At 38.2% G+C, this 20,350-nt stretch overlaps 1 protein-coding gene across 3 annotated transcripts in view; it reads right to left on the bottom strand.

The window, feature by feature from the left end:
* Positions 1 to 13,950: 13,950 nt before the first annotated feature.
* The window catches only part of CHD1 (chromodomain helicase DNA binding protein 1), an 88,614-nt gene continuing 82,214 nt past the window's right edge, over positions 13,951 to 20,350 (bottom strand). For all 3 annotated transcript variants that reach the window (XM_089909147.1, XM_089909146.1, XM_089909143.1), the window contains exon 37: positions 13,951 to 17,982. In XM_089909147.1, the coding sequence (XP_089765273.1) occupies positions 17,785 to 17,982 (198 nt within the window). In that variant the 3' untranslated portion in view covers positions 13,951 to 17,784. The remainder of the gene's footprint in view (positions 17,983 to 20,350) is intronic.

The raw sequence follows: 20,350 nt of genomic DNA on the forward strand, positions 1-20,350 counted from the left end.
AAATGCAGAATACAAAAGCATATCTATGATGATAAGAACAAGAATTAGAAGAAGGTATAGACTAATAAGCACATTGATTTGGAGAAAGAAATTTCTTCATTGGACCTTAAAATAATATGTTTACTTAGATTAAAATCAGATTTTGGGGCATGCGTACTTCTCACTTTTCATCACATGTTCTCAACTCAATTGATTTCAAAAGTCCGGAAGTGAGAGAAGTTCTGTGTTTTTATTTTGTTTTAAGTTAGTTAGGACAATAATCTTCCAACTGAAGCACATGAAGACTTTCTAAGGCATATGTGTATGTGATTTCCAGATCCTCTTGTTTCATAGGTAATATTTCTTAGAACTGTTCTGCCTGAAGCCATCCCTGAAGTTGAAGATCATGCTGTTTTCCTTGCCTGCTCCCTCTTCATAACCAGCCTTCTCCCAATTAACACCTGAAATGCATATCCCTCAACCATCCCTAGTCTTCCCATGGAACAATGCTCTGATTTGAAAAACGTCTGGAGCATCAAGCCAGGGGACAATTCAAAATATTGCTTAAGCAAGTGAATGACTCTAATGAATGGGTAACAATCATTATGCAAATCAAATAGTTTTCAATTATTTCTTAGCACAAAATGGGAAGATCTAATCCAGTCGTCAACTATTAGATCATTAAAACATTTCTGATGATCAATCACTATGTGACTTTCAGCATGTAACCTGGGAGGGGTTCAAATAACTTTGTGACATTGCCTGAACAAAACTACTTCCATTTCCATCTACTTATTGATATGATCGAGTCTGTCAGCATAATAAAAATAAAATTGATGCTGAATCCTGTCTTGTTCTAAAATAAATATATCCTCATCCACCTCATTAATATCTACATTTAAAATACAATTTTACTTTTCAGGTTTAATAATTCTATATCAATGTTTATAATACATGTATGCTGTTGTGATTAATTGTATATTAGTAATATCTGTAATAATTATTGTCACTTGAAGTTTTTAAAAACTATATTTCGATTTATGTATGTATTTTTGTTGCAGGAAAGTGTGAGAGGGTGATCCAAAAAAACCCTACAAGTATATGTGATGTAATGAAAGTGGAATTTATATACAAGTTAAGAAGAAAATAGAAAAATGCAAATTTTCCAATTGCTTAAGAAAGCTTTTTCCATGTATATTTTTTAGGGGTTAAAAAACAAGAGATTGCTTAATTAGTAAAATACAAGGATGAGGCCAGGTAGGGCAGGGGTAGGGGGGAACCACCTGGGGTCCTCCCTCCACTACATCCACCATTTTATTTTTGAATGGATGGTGATGGGTATCAAGTTGGCCATAGTATTTAGTTTCCTTTGGATATATGGAAAAGGTGATATAAATTTTATTTTAAAATATAAATATTTCAAAATATACCAGAAATTATATCCTTTATTATAACATACAAAAATTATGTCCTTATTTTGAAATTTTTTAGATATGACTTAAACTTTTTGGAGGGATTCATAATTTTAAAAATTATTTTTAAGAATCTCAGAGCAAAAATTTTACAGAACACCTGTCTTTTCTATGGTTCCTTTTAATGGGTGGATTCATACTGCCCTCTGGTGGTTACAGAGGTTGGAACACATGAAGTACAGATTTGGACCTGTGGCATTTTGGAAACAGAATTCCATTTCCTTTTTGCTGCATTGAAAAAATAGCAATTTGTTGTAGAGATGACTACATTTCACACATAATCACAGTTTTTATGAAATGTGGATATAGTGACAGGATTTTGAAATTTAGGATTTGACCTCCAATGGATAAAAAAAATCAGCTTGTCCACCTTTAATAACTGTAATTTGGCATTGACCAAGCAAGCAGATTTTTGCTTTCCAGAGATATCCAGACAGTACTCAAGAGTCCCCAGACATGGGGACTTCCCTGGTGACACAGTGGTTAAGAATCCGCCTGCCAATGCAGGGGACACGGGTTCGAGCCCTGGTCCAGGAAGTTTCCCACATGCCACGGAACAGCTAAGCCCGTGTGCCACAGCTACTGAGCCTGAGCTCTAGAGCCTGCGAGCCACAACTACTGAAGCCCGCGCGCCTAGAGCCCGTGCTCCGCAACAAGAGAAGCCACCGAAAGAGAAGCCTGTGCACCGCAACGAAGAGTAGCCCCCGCTCGCCGCAACTAGAGAAAGCCCGCGCAAAGCAACGAAGACCCAACGCAGCCAAAAATAAATAAATAAATAGATAAACTTATTATTTAAAAAAAAGAGAAAAAAAGAGTCTCTAGACATGATACAGACACTCCATCAGCTGAATGTAAAATCAGCGTTTAGATTCGGGTTTTTCTCCGTGCAATTGTGGAGCTTTACCTTCGTTTAGCTCTCCCTGTAGCATCCTCCCTCCTTGCCCTTATCTGCCCCCAGGGGCTCCATGCCTTGAGGATGTCAGTAACTGGGATGAACATAATGGAGAAAGTGTGGCATAGTGGAAAGAGTGGGGCATAATGAAATTTGAAAGAACTATATCTGAATTTTATCCCCAGACATCACTAGCTGTGATCTTGGGAGAATTAACTTCTCTTGATCAGTTTCCACAACAGGAAAACGGTTAAACTACCGGCCTCGTAGGTGCCATGGAAAACTAAAAACACATAGGTAAGGTGCTCAATAAGAGCAACCAACTGAACTTATTCCTATTTTATACATTTGAAAGATAAGCAGGTTTGACCATTTGAGGGATAAGAAATATAGTCACAGGGAGTCACTTGTTGGGGTATCTTGGTCATTTTTATTTAGTTAGTTACAGCAGTGCCATTATATGTATCTTGCTTAAATATTTCTTTCCCTTTAAGAGACATAATTCACCATTTTTCATCTTTATTAAACTTCCTCCCCCTTCTCCATTTCTCAGATGATTGAACTTGGTTTATACTGAGAAAATAGATACAGCCTCTAAAATTACCAGCCTGTGAGCAATCACACCCATGTGCCACTCACAGTTCTTCTACTATGGACAGTAACTCCTTCCCCTGTGCTCTGAAACTCTTCATAAACTCCCACCTTTATAAAGGCTTGATCCTTGCAATTATCCCCTCTCCTCTGCATCATGTTTTTTTCTTTCTACTGGGTCATTTCCACAAATGAAAAATATCCTCAAGTATCTCCTTCTCTTTCAAACAACCTCCGCCCCTAAAAAATCTTCCTCGATTCCACATAACCCTGTAGACAATGACCTATTTCTCTGTTCCCCTTCACCACTGAACTTCTTGAAAATGTCTGTGCGTCACAGTTTCTATTTCCTCACCTCACATGCTTTCTTCAATCTACTTCACTTGCAGTAATATCCTTCCACTTGGCTGAGACTTGTCAAGGTAAGAAATTTAATTCTCTGTTACCAAATCCAGTTAAAAAAAAAACCTCTCTGTTCTTAAGTGACTCAACAACTTTTGACAGTTGACCACATGAATGAGAAAAAATATGGTATGTGAAAATGGCATCGTAGGGATGACTTTGTGGTAAAGAATATAAACTCAGTCAAAGTAACTTAAATAGAAAAAAATTTGTTTGGAAAAAATCTAATATTATCTCACACAATAAGAGGAGGAAGTACAGCCAAGCCCCATAAGATAATTCACTAGGCTGCTCTGAATGTGCATGGTCTCTTGTTTTTGCTTCTCTCTGCATGTCTGCTTCGTGCTTATGCTCCTTTAAAGATGACCGATATATACACCTTTCTAGGTCAAGGGATCAACAAAGACCCACAAGAGTCCCTAAGTCCTTCATAATAAATTCCAATGAGAGAAACTTGATTAGTCCTGCTTAAAGTGTGCATCTTTTCCCAATTAGCCATGGCCAAGGAGTGGCAGGGTCATGGTGATGGTTAATTTTATGCATCAACTTTGCTAGGCTACAGTACACAGTTGTTTGCTCGAACATCAGTCTAGATGTTGCTGTGGAGGTATTTTTTAGATGTGATTAACATTTAAATCAGTAGCCTTTGAGTAAAGCCGATGACCCTTCCCCCCATCCCCATTATGTGGGTGGGCTCATTTAATCTGCTGTAGCCTTAAGAGCAAAGACTGAGGTTTTGAAAAAAAAAAAAAAAAAAAAAGGCTTTTGCCTCCAGACTCTGCAACATAGAAACACTGACTCACTTTCCAGGCTGTGGGCTTGCCATAAGAATTTTAGACTCACCATGCCCTGCATTCACATGAGCCAATGCCTTAAACTAAATCGATCTCTGAGAGAGAGAGAAAAATCTATAGTGTTTCTCTGGAAAACGCTGACTGACACAGTCACAAAGAACAAGCTTGGCCATAGGGGTCTCCCCTATGGCTGGCGAGCAGGTTTAGAGCACAAGGTATGGGCAGAAGTGACCCAGATGTATTATATTTAGGATTACCAGAGAATCTCAAACTTATAAGCAGTTATGCATGCTCAAGTAGAGATTGGCCAACAATAATATTAAAATATTAGCATGTGTTCATTACTATTTATTGTGTCATCAATTCAAATAAATACAATTAATATTATTAGTTACATAATTTAATTTCAATCTCTTCTATCATTATTGACATTTTATAGCTAGAATTAAAGTAGGAAAGATACTTTGGAACCCTCTGCATTCTTGGAGTAAGAGAAGAGGTGACAGTTTCAAAAGATACCCTATATATAAGAAAGGTTCATTGTAACGGAGCAAAGAGATGAGAAGCCCAAGGAAAAGAGTAGGAAGGAATCTGACCTCACTTTCTGACAGCAACTAGTCACTAGTAAACCTTTCTCTTGCTCCCTTCTTTCCAGGATAGCAAAAGACTATCTTGAATTCCATTCTAAATATAAAATACTTATCCAAATGCTAAAATGACTGAAGAAATAAAGATGAGGTGGTGTTTTGTTTTTGTCTGTGTGTCTTATTTTCACATCATTTATAGTTAGAGTAGATCCATAATTTAACTAGAATTCTACTGACTAGAAAATAAGTTATGCAGGAACTGAGGTGTGGAGACACGGTGTGAGGAAGGAAAATGTGATGCTAAATTAAACAGTTCGGGGTGCTAGAAGACACCTGTTATGACCCTCCCAAGTCAGCTCCCTACAAGGGGTCTTTCTGCCCATTGTTGCTCCCGTCAACAGAACAAGATCCAGTTCAGGTCAGAAGTAAAGGAAAGCTTTATGCTTTGGTCAAAGAACAAGCAAGCTCTCTAGCACACGTGCTCTCCAAAGCCCGTGGGCGGGGCTGCTCTGTAGGGTTCTGGTCCACAGCAAAAGGGGCACAGCTGTGAAGGAGCTGCTTCACTGGGATCTCCTCAGCGGGGAGGGGCGGAGTTCTCGAGGGCTGGGGGCAGCTGAGCTGCTCTGGCTCCTGGTGGCAGAGGCCTGTGCCCGCGCTCCGCTGAGCTGTGGTGTCAGGCACAGCCATTTGGCACTAGGAGCTCCAGTCTGAAGCTGCGGGTAGGAGGCTCTGCACGCCATCCTTTGAGCAAGTGAAATTATATGACGCACGAAGGAAAAAGAAGAAAAAAAGGTTAGACTTTATTTTATTACCCAGACTCCATGTTTATTTCCTGGGAATTGTTAACGGGCTTTGCTGATGACAAATCCGTCCTCTGTCTTTTGTCCTGCTCCTCTTTCTTGAGGGGCGCTGAGGGGTGCAGCTCCATCTTCTGAAACTGCTTCTTGCTGAGTCTGTGTGTTGTCATAACCCTGGATGGAGGAGATGAGCTTCTCCCCGGTGCCTTTAGATGCGTTTGATGGTCACCAAGCCTTAGCCCTGACTGTTTGCATTCCTGAGTGACCAGGATTTGGAGTTTTATAGATTCTGTTACTGAACCAAACTTGGTTTGCTCGCCCTTGTGCAGTAAAGCTAAACTACCCACCTCGGGTTGTGTTGAAGAGAAGCGCAGTGTTTAATGCAAGGCCAAGCAAGTACTGGTGGCTAATGGTAAAAAGACCTGAACTCCCTGATGGCTTTCAGGTGTCCTTAGTTTTTAAAGCGTGAGGGAGAAGGTTGCACGGTGCACGATCAGCTCATAGATGTTCTTCTGATTGGTCGGTAGTGAGGTAACAGGATGGTATTTTGGGAATCAACATCATCAACCTGCTGGTTCCAACCGGTCTGGGGTTTACGTGCTTGTGGGCGGTACGCAGTTAACATCTTCTACCTGATCGGGCTTTTAGTATCTGTGAAACGGCTCAAGGAATTGGCTCAGAATGTTACCTATGGCCCTTGAGGAGGAACTAAGGGTCCTTGACTTTGTTTAATGGCTAAAGTGTTATTATTTTGTCTTGCTTTGTTCTTTTCCTTTGTTTCTGTATTTTCTCACTTCTCTGATTAAATTTATTCTTTGGAACTCAGGGAAGGCCTAGGAGGCTAAAGATTTTCTACAAACAAGAGGCAGGTGAAGGACATGGGGCAGAGGGGGCGTCTGTCCCAGAAAGGCCCCATAGGCTTCTGCTCCCTTTCATAAAACTTTTGAAGATGAAGGACACCAGACAACTTAGGATGCATGGCCCAAGTATTAGCAAGAGAATCATGGTCATTAGGGGCCCAGGAAAAGTAAAAACCAAATGATGCCAGGGAGGATCTGTTTTACGTTGCTCCACATTCGTTTGGCCAAATTCGGCTGACTCGTTTCTGCTAGTCAAGTTGCTTTTTCCAGTAGTCTGAAATACCTGACAGTGAAATCAGTCTGCCAGTCTTCCCCAGGGTATGCCACTCTGGCTGAAAGGGCCTTATCTGGGAGCCTCCTCGGGGGGGGGGGGGGCGGGGAAGGGGGAAGGTGGTCTGGTATTTGTGTTGTTTACTGTGCATATGGGACATGTCTCGACTATTCAACTGATTATACTTTTCATGCCAGGAGTTACCATGAGCTCCACTAATCAATTATGTAGGGCTTCCCTCCCATAGTCAGTTCCTTGATGAGCCTCCCTGATGGCTTGACAAGCTGCAGTTTGGGAGAAGTATTGCTCATGATCATTAACTAGCCACACATGGCTTCCTAGATTTTTGTTGAAGCCCCATTAACGGGCTTTGTCTAATTCTTCCTTTGTGTAGATTGGGGAGTAATTGGATGGATCTGGCCTTCGAGGTATAAAAGGTAGTTGCCAAGTTAGTGGTTCTAGGGCCACCCTTTTGGCAGTTGCGTCCACTTTCTTGTTTCCCTTTCTTGTCTCTGCATCTCCTTTTGGTGACCCCTACAATGAATCACTGCCACGTTTTTTGGAAGCTGTACTGCATCTAGGAGTCTCAATATGTTTAACCCATGTTTCACCTGCTTATTCTATGCAGTAAGCACACCCCCTTTTTAAAAAAAAATAGCTCTGTGTGCATGTAGGATGGCATATGTCTTCCGGGAATCTGTAAACATTTAAGATCTTCCCTGTCCTGAGCTCTACGGCCCAGGTGAGGGCTATCAGCTCAGCCTTTGGGCAGAAGTCCCTGGGGGTAGGCTTCTTGCCTCTATGACTTGAGTCTGGGAGGTCACTGTGTATCCCACCAACCTTTCGCTCTCTCTCATAAAATCACTCCTGTCTGTGAACCATTCCTCTTCAGTGTTTAGGAGAGGCTCACTTCCTAACCTTCTAGGTTGGGGTGACTGCAATAGATTGTGTCTATGGTTTCTATACAGTCATGCTCCAGGGATGCCGTTTCTGTGGGTAGAAGGCTGGCAGATTTTAGCATGTGACAGGTTTCTGTGCTAGCCACTGGGTTGTCTAAAAGCATAGCCTGAACTTGAATCGACCTTCCAGGGCATAGCCCCTCTGTTCCCTTAGAATTTACTAAAGCCTGAATGTGGTGTGGGGTCCATAGAGTGACTGGCTGGCCAAACGTTAACTTTTCAGCCTTCTTTAGCAGAGTTGTAGTAGCTGCTACTGCCCCTAGGCAAGGAGGCCATCCCTCAGCAGTTTGATCTAACTGTTTAGAGGAATAAGCAATCACCTGAGCAAGGGGTCCCAGTTTTTGAGCTGATGCCCAAAGGGCGATTCCCCATCTCTCATGAAGGGTTTAGTTAAGGTCAAAGGGTTTAGTTAAATCTGGGAGGGCCAGGGCAGGGGTCTCTAGTAATTGCTTTTTCTTTTTCTTATTGTTTTTTTCCTCTGACATCTTGCACTTTATTTGTTTTTTAATTTTTTTTAATTTTATATTGGAATATAGTTGATTTACAATGTTGTGTTGGTTTCAAACATACAGCAGTGATTCAGTTATACATATATATATATATATTCTTTTTCAGATTTTTTTCCTATAAACGTTATTACAGAATATTGAGTAGAGTTTTCTGTGCTATACAGTAAATCCTTGTTGATCATCTATTTTATATATAGTAGTGGGTATATGTTAATCCTAAACTCCTAATTTATCCCTCCCCTCTGTGTTTCCCCTTTGGTAACCATAAGTTTGTTTTCTATATCTGTGAGTCTGTTTCTGTTTGGTAAATAAGTTCATTTGTATCATTTTTTTAGATTCCACATATAAGTGATGTCATATGATATTTGACTTTCTCTGACTTACTTCACTTAGTATGATAATCTCTAGGTCCATCCATGTTGCTGCCAATGGCATTATTTCATTTTTTATGGCTGAGTAATATTCTGTTGTATATACATACCACATCTGCTTTATCCATTCGTCTGTCAGTGGGTACTTATGTTGCTTCCATGTCTGGGCTATTGTAAACAGTACTGCAATGAACACTGGGGTACAACTATCTTTTCAAATTATGGTTTTCTCCAGATATATGCCCAGGAGTGAGATTGCTGGATCATATGGTAGCTCTATTTTTAGGGTTTTTTTTTTTTCTAATTATTTTTGGCTGTGTTGGGTCTTCATTGCTGCACGTGGGCTTTCTCCAGTTGTGGTGACCGGGGCTACTCTTTGTCGCGGTGCACAGGCTTCTCATTGTGGTGGCTTCTCTTGTTGTGGAGCACGGGCTCTAGGCACGCAGGCTTCAGTAGTTGGGGCTTGCGGGCTCAGTAGTTGTGGTGCCCAGGCTTAGTTGCTCTGCAGCATGAGGGATCCTCCTGGTCCAGGGATCGAACCCATATCCCCTGCATTGGCAGACAGATTCTTAACCACTGCGCCACCAGGGAAATCCAATATTTTTAGTTTTTTAAGGAACCTCCAAAGTGTTCTCCATAGTGGTTGTACCAATTTACATTCCCACCAACAGTGTAGGAGGGTTCCCTTTTCTCCACACCTTCTCCAGTATTTATTGTTTGTAGACTTTTTTGATGATGGTCATTCTGACTGGCATGAGGGGATACATCATTGTAGTTTTGAGTTGCATTTCTCTAATAATTAGTGGTGTTGAGCATATTTTCATGTGCTTTTTGGCTATCTGTATGTCTTCTTTGGAGAAACATCTATTTAGATCTTCTGCCTGTTTGATTGGGTTCTGTTTTATTTGAGATTGAGCTACATGAGCTGTTTGTATACTTTGGAGATTAATCCCTTGTCAGTAGCATCCTTTGCAAATATTTTCTCCCATTCTCTGTGTTGTCTTTTCATTTTGTTTATGTTTTCCTTGGCTGTGCAAAAGATTTTAAGTTTAATTAGGTCCCATTTGTTTATTTTTGTTTTTATTTTCATTACTCTAGGTGGATCTAAAAAGATATTGCTGCAATTTATGTCAAAGAGCGTTCTGCCCATGTTTTCCTTTAAGAGTTTTATAGTATCCAGTCTTACATTTAGGTCTTTAATCCATTTTGAGTTTATTTTTGTGTATGGTGTTAGAGAATATTCTAATTTCATTCTATTACATGTAGCTGTTCAGTTTTCCCAGCATCACTCTTTGAAGAGACTGTCTTTTCTCCATTGTATACGCTTGGCTTTTTTGTCATAGATTAATTGACCATAGGTGTGTGGGTTTATTTCTGGGCTTTCTTTCCTGTTTCATTGATGTACAAGTCTGTCTTTGTGCCAGTATCATACTGTTTTGATTACTGTAGCTTTATACTATAGTTTGAAGTCAGGGAGTCTGATTCCTCCAGCTCCATTTTTCTTAAGACTGATTTGGCTATTTGGGGTCTTTTGTGTTCCATAAAAATTACAAAATGTTTTGTTCTAGTTCTGTGAAAAATGTCATTAGTAATTTGATAGTGATTGAATTGAATCTGTAGATTGCCTTGGGTAGTATAGTCATTTTGACAATATTGATTCTTCCAATCCAAGAATATGGTATATCTTTCCATCTGTTTGTGTCATCTTCAGTTTCTTTCATCAGCATCATATAGCTTTCAGGTCTTTTGTTTCCTTAGGTAGGTTTATTCTTAGGTATTTTATTCTTTTTGATGCGAAGGTAAATGGGATTGTTTGATTTCTCTTTCTGATCTTTTGTTGTTAGTGTATTTGAATGCAAGAGATTTCTGTGTATTAATTTTTTTATCCTGCAACTTTACCAAATTCATTGACTAGCTCCAGTAGTTTTCTGGTGGAATCTTTAGGGTTTTCTATGTATAGTATCATGTCATCTGTGAACAGTAACAGTTTTACTTCTTTTCCAATTTATATTTCTTTTATTTCTTTTTCTTCTCTGATTGCCATGTCTAGGACTTCCAAAACTATGTTGAATAGAAGTGGGGAGAGTGGACATCCTTGTCTTGTTCCTGATCTTAGAGGAAATGATTTCAGCTTTTCACCATTGAGTATGATGTCAGCTGTGGTTTGTCATATATGGCCTTTGTTGCATTGAGGTAGTTTCCCTCTATGCCCACTTTCTGGAGAGGTTTTATCATAAATGGGTGTTGAATTTTGTCAGAAGATTTTTCTGCATCTATTGAGATGATCATATGTTTTCTATTCTTCAATTTGTTAATGTGGTGCATCACACTGATTTGCGGATATTGAAAAATCCTTGCATCCCTGGGATAAATCTTACTTGACCATGGTGTATGACCCTTTTAATGTATTGTTGGATTCGGTTTGCTAGTGTTTTGTTGAGGATTTTTGCATCTATTTTCATCAGTGATATTGGCCTGTAATTTTCTTTTTCTGTGGTATCTTTGTCAGGCACAGGTGTGCTGCTCCCAGCACTCCAGATCAAAGTGCCAGGTTCTTCACACAGTAAGCTGCTGCCATCTTGAAGTGTCCTGTGCAGTGCTTGTGCACACGGCCCACTGAGCTGAAATGCATGTAACCATTTTGCACTAGAAACTCCAGTCTGAAGCACTGAGTGCAAAGCTTCTACACACAGCACCCTATGAGCAAGTGAAACTAGACTAAGTGCAGATTCTATTTTCATTTCCCAGGAACTGTTAATGGGCTTTGTTGGTGACATAGCTAGATGAAAATATCCCATGGGCTTCTAAAAACAGCACTCTAGAGTTTGGGAGAGGTCACCATTACAATGCTGTGGAAACCATGCTCTGAAACATAGTACTTAAAGATAGGAAAGTCGATGGGATTGCCAAGGGAGAATGTGTCAAGAGAAAAAGGAGAGCTTTGTACATTTTTATGGATTTCAAACAGGGAAAGAGGTCTGAGATAAGGGAGATAAAACATGCACTATGTAGCAGGCACTATTGTTTGCCTCTCAGGAACATTTTTGCTCTTTCATTTTTGCTGTCCAAGTTCCAGTTTATTCCATGTTGCCGTACTTCACTCAGGGAATGGTGAGCTACTGCCAGCTCCAGGGCTAAATTCTAAGTGATCTATGCTGATCATCATGCTCCACTCCTCTTGCCGTAGATTGATTTAGGCACATACACATACATATATACACATACACATACATGTATACATATACACAAGCCTGGCCAATGCATTATGAGGGGAAACCTGCTGTGGAGACTGCCAGGAAAGATATATTTGCTACCAATAAAAAACACATGTGAAGAGGGAGGTCCCCTTCTCCTGTGGTTGTTGTGCCTCTGAACTGCTGCAACAACCTTGTAGCAATGAAGGAAACTAGCTCAAGGATGGCAGAGTAGAAAGTGGAAGGAATCTTGGCTCTTGATCACGTCACTAAATTGTTGTTTACCCTAGAGACAAAATATTTCAGAACTATGGGAGGTAACTTCTCCCCAGCGTTTTTAAATCAGTCGAGTAAGATTTTCTGTTATTGTATTTGCAGCCAAAAGTGCAAATTAATACATGAATTACAGTCAGAGCCTTCGAATCAAGGTAAGGATCAACTGTGTCAAATGTTTCTGATAATTCAAGAATAAGGAAAAAAAGTCATTGGTCTAGGTTCAAACCCAAAACGAAATCTAATTTTGTAAAATATACATGTGCTGTATTAAATGAATGCAGGTTAGAAGTACATTTTAATCAGACTCGTGTGAATAAATGAAAAATATATCAGTCAGAGTTTAATTAGAAAAGAAGAATGACTAGGAGGTAGATGATGGATGGATGGATGAATGATGAATAGGTAGGTAGATAGATAAAATAAGGGGATTTGGGGCTTCCCTGGTGGCGCAGTGGTTGAGAGTCCGCCTGCCGATGCAGGGGACACGGGTTTGTGCCCTGGTCCTGGAAGATCCCACATGCCGCGGAGCGGCTAGGCCCGTGAGCCATGGCCGCTGAGCCTGCACGTCCGGAGCCTGTGCTCCGCAACGGGAGACGCCACAACAGTGAGAGGCCTGCGTACCGCAAAAAAAAAAGGGGATTTGGTACAAGGATTTGACCTTATTGATTGTGAGAGCTGGTTAAGTAGTCTCTATAAGGTTGTTGACTTTGCATCTGATGCTGTAGCTTGAAGTCCACATAGCAGACAGTTGGGAAGGGAAAATGAATATAAAATGAGGAAGAGCAAAAACAATCTCAAACTCACAAGCATGAGCTAGAGCCCATGAGAACAGTCTGACAAATGTGTCCATTCTTGTTGCCTCTCACCTTAATGGAATGAGTGTCCTGTGGGAACCAGGGCCCTTCATTAAGTCAAGGAGACAGAGACACTAACTCCAGGGGTGGCAGACTCCAGGGGTGCAGTCCTGGCCACTTCCTCACCCTAGGTGAGCCAGCAGATAAGCAACAAGATGTCTAACACACATATGGCTGCTTCTTCACCTCTGCTCTCCAAATCCCCCACAGAAATATCCCTTGTGGCCCACCCTAACTGGCAACAAACAGGTAAAGGAATTTAGGGGAATGTAATGTAGCCTAGCCAAGGTGACACATTACAAAGTCATCAAAACTTGCCTGTCTCTTATGAAAGAAAGAGTCAATAATATCATTGTGTTACTTTTTGTAATCTAATAAGATGGCCTTTGGAAAGAACATTTAAATATTAACATGCATCCTTACCAGAGCCTTTTAGTAGTATCTGTTTTGAAAAATACTTGCACCTGCTCAGGCACCCTACTATTTCAATTAGAAGTTATAAATAAGAGCATTTATCACCACTAAACTTGGTGAATATGCAGATAGTAAGAATATATATTCTGAAAGCACTTGCTTTTACAGACATATATTCCTTGCTCTGATGGCAAGAAACTTCTACCAAACTTCCATCCTCTAGTCTTAATTTTGCCCAAATTTATCAAAAGTACTGTTGTCCCCACACAGAAGATTTAACCCCATAATGAAGGTCATGTGGGAACAAAGTAAATGTAAAAAAGATATTATTTAATATCTGAAAAACCTATTTTGCCGAACATGTTTTTCTATGTTATAGTCAAACTAAAGTCTCAGTGGCAAATAAATCATAGATACGTTCAGAACTATATAAAAGGCAAAGCCAAGAAGTATGTATTTACTACTGATTTCACAATTAATTAGCCTGTATCCACTTGGGCAGGTCAGTTGACCTCTTTGTGTCTCTTATTTATTAATTGAAACACATGAAGCAAATTCTAAGATTAATCTCTGACTCTGATTCTATATAAATAAAAACCCTTAGATGTATCCATATATTTCATTCCAAAATATTTAGGGAGTATAGAATAAAACAATTTAAAACATAAAAATACTTCTACTAACTCCTCTGACACTGGCATAAATATAGTGTAAGCCTATCATTAAAAGAAGTATTAACTATTTTGTTTTATTTGCATAGACCAAAAAACATAAATCCAGCCAGAGAAATTTTACATCAATTGTATCACACATCTTTCCTTACACATTTTTATTTGTACAAATTAATTAGAAACATTTAGTCCCAAATAAATAGACAATATGCAAAGAAAATATATATTGCTTAAAGATACATATGTGACCACATCAGCTTTGAGAACAGCAAAGAGGGTAGATTTGCCCTACTACATAATAACACTTCTGTGATATAATAAAGTGGTCAGACAAGTGAATGATGCAAAAAAAATAGGAAGCACAAACTTAGACTCATGCCATGTATATGTAGGAACTTGGTATATCGCAAAGTTTACACCACGGATCAATGGGAATAGGAAGGACTGTTACCTAATAGTGTTAGAGGAACTGGTTCACAATATGGAGAAAAGTAAACCTATATTCTCACCTAAAACTATGAACAAAGTAGCTTCTAAATGAATTAGAAACTTAAATGTGAAATCTAAAACTATAAAAAGTGAATAGACGATAATGTAGGAAAACATTTTGTGACCAATGTGCAGATAAAGGACTTTTGTACCAAAAGTATAAACCATAAGGCAAGGAAAAGATAATGGACTTGATTATCATTAAGAATTTTTATTCACTAAAAAATACCATGAAAAAGTTAATGATAATAAATTGGGAGGTGATATTTACAATATTTTAAACCAATAAGGGACTAATTTTCTGGCATCCCAAAGGAATTAAGAATCAACAAGAGAAAAGAAAAGCAATAGAAAAAAATGGTTAAAATATATGATCAGGCAATTCACGGAAGAAACGTAAATGAATATGAGATATATGAAGATATGTGAAGAGGATGCTCAAATTCACTGCTAATCCAGAGAAATGCAAAACAAAAATGAGAATTAAAAAAATAACATATGGAAAGACGTTCATCATCATGTATCATTAAGGAATTGCAAATAAAAATAATGATGAGATATTACTACACACTTATTAGCGTGACCAAAATCCAAAACACTGACGCCGCCAAATGCTGGAAAGGATGTAAAGCAGCAGGAACTCTCATTCATTGCTGCTGAGAATACAAAATGGTAGCCACTTTGGAAGACCGCCTGGTAGTTTCTTACAAAGCTAAACATACTCTTACTATGCAATCTCTTTGGTATTTACTCAAATGAGTTGAAACTTAGGTCCACACCAAAACCTGCACATGAATGTTTATATGAATGCTTCATTCATAATTGCCCAAACTTGGAAGCAATCAAGATGTCCTTTGATCTATCAAGGGATAAGTAAACTGTTACATCTAGAAAATGGATTATACTTCAGTACGAAAAACAAACAAAAAATTATCAAGTCATGAAAAGATGGAGGAAACTTAAATGTATATTACAAAGTGAAAGAAGCCAATGTGAAAAGTCTACATCCATAAGATTCCAACTGTATAATACTCTAGAGATGGCGAAATTAAGGACAGAGTAAAAGGATCTGTGGTTGCCAGGGGTTGAGGGGAGGAAGGGATGAGTAGGCAGAGCATAGGGTATTTTTAGGGCAGTGAAACTATTCTGTATATTATAATGGTGGATACATTTTATTATACATTTGTCAAAACCCATAGAATGTAAACAACCAAGAGTGAACCCTAATGTGAACTATGGACCTTGGGTGATAACAGATGTGTCAATATAAGTTCATTGATTATAACAAATTTACCACTCTGGTGAGGGATTTTGGTAGTAGGGGAGACTGCATATGTAGGGGTAGGGAGTATATGGGAAATCTCTATACCCTCCAATCAGTTTTGCTGTGAAACTAAAATGGCTCTATAAAACAAAATCTATTTTTTTAAAGACAGAAGCAATAAAATAAATCAATAAAACCAAAAGCTGATTTTTATTTTTTAAAGAGCAGCAAAAATGGTAAACCTCTAGCTAGACTGAAGAAGAAAAGAAGCTACAATGTTCCTGATTAATATCAGGAACAAAAGAAAAGGAAAACATTACTGCAAATCCTACAGACATTTAAAAGATAATAACTATAGGCCAAAAAATTTACAACTTAGAGAAAATGTACAAATTCCTTGAAAGACACAAATTGTCAAAACTGAAAAAGTAGAAAATCTGAATAGTCCTATATCTACTAAAACCAGTCCATATGGCTTCACTGGTAAAGTTCTATCAAACATTTAAAGAAGAAATAATATGCCTACACAAACTGTTTTAGAAAACAGAGAAAAGGCACAGCAAAAGAAACCATCAACAAAATGAAAATACAACCTACTGAATGGGAGAAAATATTTGCAAATGATATGACTGGTAAGGGATTAATATCCAGCATATATAAACAGCTCATACAACTCGACATCAAAAAAACAAACAACCCAATTAAAAATTGGGCAGAAGAATTGAATAGACATTTTTCTAAAGAGGAAATGCAGATGGCTAACAGGCACATGAAAAGTTGCTCAACATTGCTAATCATCAGGGAAATGCAAATCAAAATCACACTGAGATACCACCTCACATCTGTCAGAATGGCTATCATCAAAAAGAACACAAACAGCAAATGTTGGTGAGAACGTGGAGAAAAGGGAACCCTTGTACACTACAGATGGGAATGTAAATTGGTGCAGCCACTGTGGAAAACAGTAGGAAGATTTCTCAAAAAACTAAAGATAGAACTACTATATAACCCAGCAATTCCACTCCTGGGTATAGATCTGAAAGAAAACAAAGACATTAATTTGAAAAGATATGTATACCCCAATGCTCATAGCAACAATATTTGTAAACTGTAATTGCCAAGATATAGATGCAACCTAAGTGTCCATCAACAGATGAATGGATAAAGAGGTTGTGGTGTATATATATGGTTGGACTTGGGGTGCATTATGCTAAGTGAAATAAGTCAGAGAAAGACAAATACTGTATGATATCACTTATATGTGGAATCTAAAAAATACAACAAACTAGTGAATAAAACAAAAAAGAAGCAGATTCACAGATACAGGGAACAAACTAGTGGTTACCAGTGGGAAGAGGGGGGGCAATACAGGGGTAGGGGATTAAGAGGTACAAACTATTAGATGTGAAATAAGCTACAAGGATACATTGTATAACACAAGGAATATAACCCATATTAACTATAAACGGTGTATAACCTTTAAAATTTTAAATCACTATATTGTACACCTGTAACTTATACAATATTGTACAGCAACTATAATTCAATTTTTAAAAAACTAAAAATTACACAACACCATAAACAAAATGACAAATGGTTAATACCCCTAATATGTAAGATCCCTTATAAACCTGTAAGAAAATGACAAAGTATTCAAAATCAAAATGAGCAATTAAAAAATTAGCCAACATATTTTTAAAAATTTTCACCTTCACTATTTTCAGTCATCAAAAAAGGAAACAGGGATCTGCTGGTGGGAGTGGAAAATGATCTCTCAGAAAGGCAATTTGGAAATATTTGCCCCAAATCTTAAGACCCACAAATTCCACTTCTAAAAAGTTATAGTAAGGAAATAGTGATGTGCCAGGTATATTTCTTAAAGTTTTATTTATAATAAGGAAAAATAGAGTCTATATGCCCAACAGTGGGGACTGGTTAAACAAATTTGTGTTATGCAGTTACTAAAATATATATAAAACCCATTTTATATCATATTGCTGTTATATCACATTGTAATATCACATTATTAAGTGAAAAGCAGGCTATAAATTAATACACATACACATCAAACATATAAATACACATACATGTGTGACCACAATATTTTAAACATTATATTTAAAATATTTTAAAAAATATTAACAGTGTGGGCTTCCCTGGTGGTGCAGTGGTTGAGAGTCCGCCTGCCGATGCAGGGGACGCGGGTTCGTGCCCTGGTCTGGGAGGATCCTACATGCCGCGGAGCGGCTGGGCCCGTGAGCCATGGCCGCTGGGCCTGCGCGTCCGGAGCCTGTGCTCCGCAACGGGAGAGGCCACAACAGTGAGAGGCCCGCGTACTGCAAAAAAAAAAAAAAAAAAAAAATTAACAGTGGTTACCTATAGACAGTGGGGACAGTGCTGGAATTTTTTTTACTCTTCTTTGTATTTTCCATTTTCCAGATTTTCTACCATGGGAAAAGATACTTTTTTTCTGGGAGTCTGAACTTTGTCACTTTGACTATGTCTTATTTTCACAATTTTTGCCCTTTATTTTTGATCCCAAATAAACATTAATAGCTCAAAAAAAAAAGAGAAAAGGAATATACTTCTCACCTCAACCTACAAGATCAGCGTTATCCTACTCAAACTAGAAAAAAAAAGTTGTAAAATAATACAACAAAACTACTGACAAATAGCACCATGAATGTAGATGTAAAATTTTAAACAAAATATTAGCAAGTTGAATCCAACAGTATATGGAGAAGTACACCTTGATAAAATAGGGCTTATCTGAGGAATGCCAGGTTGGTCTGACATTTAAAAACCAATGTACTTCATATTAATAAGAAAGAACAAAGAACACATCTCAACAGACATGATAAAATGTCTCCACAAACCAAGAAGAGGTTAACTTACTAAGCCTGATAAAAGGCATCTATAAAAAACTTACAGCTATGATCATACTTAACAGAGCAAGACAAATGCTGAGATAAGGGATAAGCCAAGGATGTCCACTCCCAACCCCTCTCCCATATCAACACTGTACTGGTGGTAAGGAAAGGAAAAAAGTATACAGTTAGGAATGAAGGAATTAAAGCTCTTTTTATTTGCAAACAGGATCATGTACATAGAAAGACCTAAGGAAATTATCCTCCCCCTCCCCTGCAATCTACTGGAATTAATAGTTTAGCACATTGGCAGGATGCAAGGTCAACACAAAAATCAACAGTATAACTATACACTAGAATCCAAAAATTGGTAATTGAAATAAAGTACTTACAATAGCATCCAAAATACTAAATTTGGGACTTCCCTGCTGGTTCAGTGGTAAAGAATCCGCCTTACAATGCAGGGGATGTGGGTTCCATCCCTGGTCAGGGAACTAAGATCCCACATGCTGCGGGGCAACTAAGCCCGCGCACGGCAACTACTGAGCTCAGGCGCACCTCAACTAGAGCCCGCATGCCGCAAACTACAGAGCCCACGCGCTCTGGAACCCCCGCACCACAACTACAGAGCCCACGTGCCCTGGAGCCTGTGCGCCACAACTAGAGAAAACCCACACGCCACAACTAGAGAGAAGCCTGCACACCTCAACGAAGATCCCGCGTGCTGCAAGTAAGATCTGACGCAGCCAAAAAAAAAAAAAAAAAAAAAACCCTATCAAAAGTCATCTAAAAAAAAATACTAAATTTGTAGAGATAACTTTAACAAAATAAATGTAAATCCAATTCACCGACAACTGAAAAAACACTGCCGAGAGAAATTAAATACATAAATAATTGGAGAGATAAAGCATGTTTGTAAACTAGAAGATTCAGTGTTTTATTAAGATGCCAAGTCTCTCCAAATTTATCTGTAGATTCAACACAATTTCAATAAAATCCTAAGAAGATTTTTTTGGTAGAAATTTACAAGCTGACTAAATGTATAAAGAAATACAAAGGACCTAGAGTAGCCAAAACAATTTGGAAAATGTACAAAGTTGGAGTACTACTCTTAGTACCTGACTTCAAGAATTATTTATAAAGCTACAGTCATCAAGATCATTTTATTTTGGCTCAGGGATATTAGATATATAGTCAATAGAAAAGAAGAGAATGTCCAGAAATAGACACACACGTGGTCAATTTTTTTTTTTATAAAGGAGTCAAAAAATTCAATGAGAAAAGGTTACTCTGTTCAATAAATGATGCTACAGAAACTGGACATCCATATGGAGGGAAAAAAATGAATCTCAACTCTTCACATTGCACAGAAAAAACTAACTTGAACTGAAACAATGATCTAATAGAACAGCGAAAACTCTTCTAGAAAAAAAAAAATCTTTGAGATTTTAGGTTAGACAAAGATTTCTTACATGGGATACAAAATGTATAAAATATTAAGGAAAAAAATTAGAAAATGGACTTCGTAAAGATTTAAAACTTCTTTGCAAATTAGTTAGGGAAAAAAAAGGCAGATCATAGATTTGGAGGAAATATTTACAATATACATATCTGATAAAGAACTGGTGTTCATAATATATATTAAAAGTGCTTATGGAGGATGTTGATAATGGGAGACACTATACATGTGTGGGAGCAGAAGGTATACGGGAAATCTCTGTAGCTTCTGCTCCATTTTGTTAACCTAACACTGCTCTAAAAAATAAAATGTCTTTAAAACTACAACAGATAAAAAAGCTTACAACTCACTAGCAAGAAAACAAACTACAAAATAGGC

The sequence above is a fragment of the Delphinapterus leucas genome, chromosome 3 (genome assembly GCF_059928025.1).
Source record: "Delphinapterus leucas isolate spDelLeu-1000000601 "Yukka" chromosome 3, BTC_Dleu_Yukka2, whole genome shotgun sequence".
Taxonomy (NCBI): Eukaryota; Metazoa; Chordata; class Mammalia; order Artiodactyla; family Monodontidae; genus Delphinapterus; species Delphinapterus leucas.